General features: G+C 40.3%; 1 protein-coding gene across 1 annotated transcript; it reads right to left on the reverse strand.

Annotated features, from left to right (window-relative positions):
* Window positions 1-963: 963 nt before the first annotated feature.
* LOC143903177 (uncharacterized) lies at window positions 964-4,070 on the reverse strand. Its single transcript, XM_077416639.1, has one exon. The coding sequence runs from the start codon at window positions 3,997-3,999 to the stop codon at window positions 2,185-2,187; it is 1,815 nt and encodes a 604-aa protein (XP_077272765.1). The 5' UTR covers window positions 4,000-4,070; the 3' UTR covers window positions 964-2,184.
* Between the last annotated feature and the right edge of the window lie 1,178 nt (window positions 4,071-5,248).

The raw sequence follows: 5,248 nt of genomic DNA on the forward strand, positions 1-5,248 counted from the left end.
AGCCGCTATTTTATGGTTTCCGTCTGTTTTGTGTGATGAGATGAGTGATTCCACGAAAGAAGGAAATCGTGGAGTCAACAGGACGTAACACCCCCCGCCTTAGACAAATGTTGGGGGTGTATATACACAACATTTGCGGAAGTAAGTGAATTTTGAGCGATTTCATTCTTTCGTCGGTTGATAACTTAATCGGTGCTAAGCCCTAAATAGACTAGAAGACCACTCGTCTCCGAATAGCGCTTATTTCTCTGGTTTTATTTAAAGAAAGAGGAAAGAATTAGGCGACCTCCATAACCCCTTCCTTAATTCCTTCGTCCTTCTTATTTTTATACATACGCGTTACATTCGGATGCGCGTATATATATATATACACATTTTTTTTATGGAAATTACATATACATGCGCCTGTTGGGTTAGTTAAGGAAATATCATGATAAAAAAGGGTAGTTTTTTCTACGTGCACATGTATACATACAAAAATACTTATACATTGACTAAATATGCCGATATACATATATATTATATATATATATTTATATATTTATATATTCTTTAAAAATATATATACGTATTCTTTTATTTGTTTATTTATTTTTTATTTTTTATTTTTTTTTTGTTTTTGTTGTCTTCTTTTTCCTTTAGAGTTCAGAGATTAAGTTTGGGAAAGAGACGGGAGTCGTAGGTCACGAGGATAGGTTGACTACATGAATGTCTCTGGTTTCGGGAAGTTTATTACGCTTTCCCTTTTTTGTGCCGAGTCTCCGCTTAGGGTAACTATTATTTTACCCGTGTGGTGACCGCTGAGATTCCCACTCTTGGTTTAGTCGGGCTCTGCTGGCCTGACTCTTTGTGTACCCTTTGATATGTGTTGCAGATTGGCCCTTGCTGGGCGCAATTGAATTGTTATGCGTCTCGCTTAGTATGGAGTCATATAAGCTGACAGGGAGAAAAAGAAGGGGGGGGCAAGCGCCTAGCAGATTGTTCTTCATGAGATAACTCATGGAACGTTATTGGGTACGTACCGTGGGTTTCAAGATTCGTTTTCTTGCAGTAGATATTTCAAGGAAAGAGGAGGGGAATATATAGGTCCTCTATATCTCTTTTCCCCTTTTTTTTTTTGAAAGAAGACAACCATACGTTATTCTCTAATGCATTTAACTGTAACAATAATTATTTCAAGAAAGAGAAAAAAAAAATATATATATATCCCTTAAGATTTATTACCAATTGTTATTAACTAACTATAATTAAAATAGGTGTAATTGCTAAAATTAAGTGTAGAAATATGCTATTATTTTTTTTGTGTGTTTTTTTTATATATACATGTATATATATATTTGCATATATATATAGACATACATATTTGTTTTGCGCGTTTGTTTCTCACCTAGAGAATTGTAGGGTGTGTTTTTGTTATTTGTTCATCAGCATGCTCGGCGCACCCCATTCGTATCAGCAATTCTTCCGTGTTGCCTAGTTCTTCTTCACTCTCGCGTTCGGGTTTGAAATTAACCACGGCGGCTTCATCTCGGAGAGTGGTACGAATCCGGATCCATCCTTCCCGTCGTTCCAGCAGTAGTCTGGTCAGGTCGTTTACTCTCCGGGGCCATTTTGGTTTTGCTCCAACAGCCTGGATATTTGCAAGCCCGCAGGGGATGGCCTGCCAAGGTAGATTGCAAAATCGGTCTTCTAGGATGTAGGTGTCAAATATAGGTCGCTGGATGACCCGTCCCCAGTCTCGTAAGGCGATCGTGACCAATCCATTTCTTTCGATCTGGTACACGATCCCTCTTTGCCAACGTCTTCCTTCCCGGATGGTTACTGCTTCTCCTGGTAGCACGCGGTCAGGTGGCATATGCAAGGAATTACTCCTGCGCATCATCCTGCGCGTTAGATCGTCAACGAGTTCGTCCAGGTCATCACGCGAGTTTTCCAATTGAACCCATAGGAAGGTGGGGGATTCTACCTTTATGACCTTGACCCTTAGTGGCCCGCGGGTCAAAAGTCGGGGGTTGATACACTCAATTTCCATTTCTATAAAAGAATAGTGACGTTTTGATTTCCCTGCATGTCGTAGCATGTAGTTAAAACAGTAGGGTTGGCGTCGAAGGATACCGATAGTAAGAGACAGTACATTGACCGGGTAAATATAATCTATTGTTGTTATTATTATTATTAGTTTTATTATCCTTTAAGTTCAAGAGTGTAAGTGGAAGTTTCCTTCAAAGGGAGGAGAGGTCTCCCGAATGAAAAAGAATGTCCTGGTCCGTTATTAGTTGTCATGTGAGTTTGTGGCTCAAGAGATTGTCTTTCTTCTTCCGATCTATCTGGAGCAGTGGGTCTTTCGGTGTCAGGTTTCCTTTTCCCTAGATGTAATAAAAGTTGGGTCAAGGAATCCCATATGGCTCCTATTAGGTATACGGACCATCCATACACTGTGTGAAGAGCGTACCCGTGTACGAGAGTATCTAGTATCAGTTTGAAGATTCTTGTGAATAAATATATCCCGATCATTCCGGCGCTAATGTTGCCGAAGATTAAGAATTTGCTCCAGAATTTCTGCCAAGCGGATAATGCATATTTTTCAATTGATGCCTCGTCGATCAAGTTGGCAATGGATCCTCCATGTAACGAGGTTGATTGCCCCATCACTCCTCTCGCTACGGTATTAAGGACCGCAGGTCGCTCGGCGGGAAACATTATATGGTCCTTTAGGTCTTCGAGATCCTTTGGTGTATATATGCCACTGGTAGCTAATGCTCCGGGACTCACATATTTCCAGACGGGCTTAGTCATGGGCTTCATGATGGTGGGTGCCACAGTTTCCACTGGTTTTGGCATAATCTTATACCATGCGTCTCCTAGGAGGTACATGGGAGGTGCAAATGAATTGCAGTTAATCTGTGTCCCTTGTCTTAGAAGTATGTGCGTTTGCGGCGTTAGGAAGTGGGTTCTGTTATTTAGTATCACTGGGAGTTGCTCGTAGCAGTCCTCAGTATGGGTCAATTTTACCTCGACTGGGACGCATTTTACTATGTGGATTACTTCGCCGGCCAAAAGGGCCATATATCCAGGTCCTTTCATAAAGTGGTACGCGAAGATGTCGGGGGACCGTGCAGCTATTGCCAAAGCATTCTGCATCATTTTTAGCTCAAGTCTACATTGTTGTAACAAGATGTTTCTGTACAATTGGTTGAGCTGACCACGGATGTGCTTTTCCACGTAAACGAATTTTGAATTCATATACGTAAAAAGGTCGAGATTAGCTACGCGACCGGTGCCTTTAGCAAGGTTATCTTCGGGTAAGGTTTCCACAATTACTAGTTTGGGATGTTCGGTTCGGATAAAAAGGAATCCACATGTTCGATATCGGCTAGTGCTGGTCAAAGAGAAGACGGTATCTTGAGCATTAACAGTATACATGATCAGGGAACGCTCGTTTACGAGGTCGGTTACCTTTTCTGCGTAACCTCTGTACAACTGGTTATATGAGGTGAATCTACAGGCTTCGTCGGGTATAGGGCTCCAATAGGTACTTCCTCCTTCTATGTCAGTGCATTGGGTGGTACTGAAATCACAAGCTACTCCTGATCTAAGATATAAACGGTTGGTGCTTAGTTTAACATCGGCGGTGTAATCTTGTAGAGTAATTGTAACGGAAGCAAGTACAAGAACATTTGTCCATGATCCGTAAGGGTCTGAATATACTCCTCCGGTACAATCTCCGTCGGAATCCACGACTCCGGCTAAGGTTACTGGACGACTGGCACTTTGGTTTGATTTCAATCCGGTTATGAGAGTGCCTGATATTTCAAAGCTTCCATAGGTATGCATTCGGGTGCAGGCATCTCTGGTGACATCGGCTACGTACGAATACTTTCCATTATGAACGTCTGAGTTGTGAGAAAACATTCCACACACTCTAATCGAACGATCGACTTCAACCTTGCATTGTATTACTTTCACCGATTGGAATTCGGTAAGCTGGAGTAAGTGCATAAAAACTTGGGTGGAGGTGACTTTCGGCAATGGAATGTCACATTCTTCAATGTTTATCAGCGATAAGGTCGTCAAATTTGTGGCTGGAGACCCACAGTCGTATCCTATTATTCCATAAACTTGCCGTATCCATATAGTTATTATTAATATTGTGATCTTTCCTAAGATCTGGGAGTCCATCTGAAAGTTATATGGCCTTATTGGTTGTTGTTGCAGTGTATCCCTTATTATTTATTTACTTATTTATTTATTTGGTTATTTGGTTATCTATTTATTTATTTATTTATCTATTGGTTTGATATGGGAGGTTCGCAATCGGTTGGGGTGTACAACTCGGCTATTTTTCTTGATTTTGATTTTCACGTTGTTTTTATTCAATATTTCTAAAACTTCGTGAGGACCGGTGTATTGGTCTCCGAATTTTCCAGGTTTCGGTCCTTTTAATAGGAACACATGATCTCCAGGTTTAAAGGTTTGAGGATTAATTTTCCTGTCATAGTATTTTTTTTATTTTAATTTGGCCTGAACGACATTTTTACAAGCGTTGGTCTGTATATTATGGAGCTGAGTGGCGAGGTTTATTACATACTCGTCATAGTTGGCTAATTTATCTTCTGAAGACAAGGGTTCGTTAGACGGAATCCTTGCAATTTTTCCGAAAACTAATTCGTATGGAGTGTGTTTCGTCGCTTCATGTACACTGGTGTTGTAATTAAACATTGCCAATCCAATCCATTTATCCCATTGTTTCTGTTCATTGGCGTATTGTTTCAAATATTCACCTAACGCGTGGTGTGATCTTTCTAACGATCCGTTTGATTGAGGGTGGAAGGCGGTAGTGCGAAATTTACGGATTCTGAATATCTTAGCGACTCTTTTCATTAGATCGCTAATAAAGTTTCTTCCTTGGTCAGTTAATATTGCCTTGGGTGCTCCTAATACACATATAAATCTATCCACAAATGCTTCTGCTATTGTTTCCGAAGTTTGGTTTTGTAAGGGTATTCCCATGCAGAATTTAGTTAGTTGGTCTTGTAGTGTAAGAATATATTCATTGCCTCTTTCAGTGGTGGGAAGAGGTCCTACAATATCCATGGCTACTTTATCGAAAGAGGATCCTGGAGTGTCGGTAATTATCATGGGTTGCTTAGTTTTTACTCTGACTAACTTTTTCAATTGACATTGTAGACATTGTTGTATATATTTTTGAATGTCAGGTTTTAAATTTTCCCAATAGTAATTATGTTTT

This window comes from Temnothorax americanus, unplaced genomic scaffold (genome assembly GCF_048541705.1).
Source record: "Temnothorax americanus isolate GAGA-0224 unplaced genomic scaffold, ASM4854170v1 Scaffold44, whole genome shotgun sequence".
Taxonomy (NCBI): domain Eukaryota; kingdom Metazoa; phylum Arthropoda; class Insecta; order Hymenoptera; family Formicidae; genus Temnothorax; species Temnothorax americanus.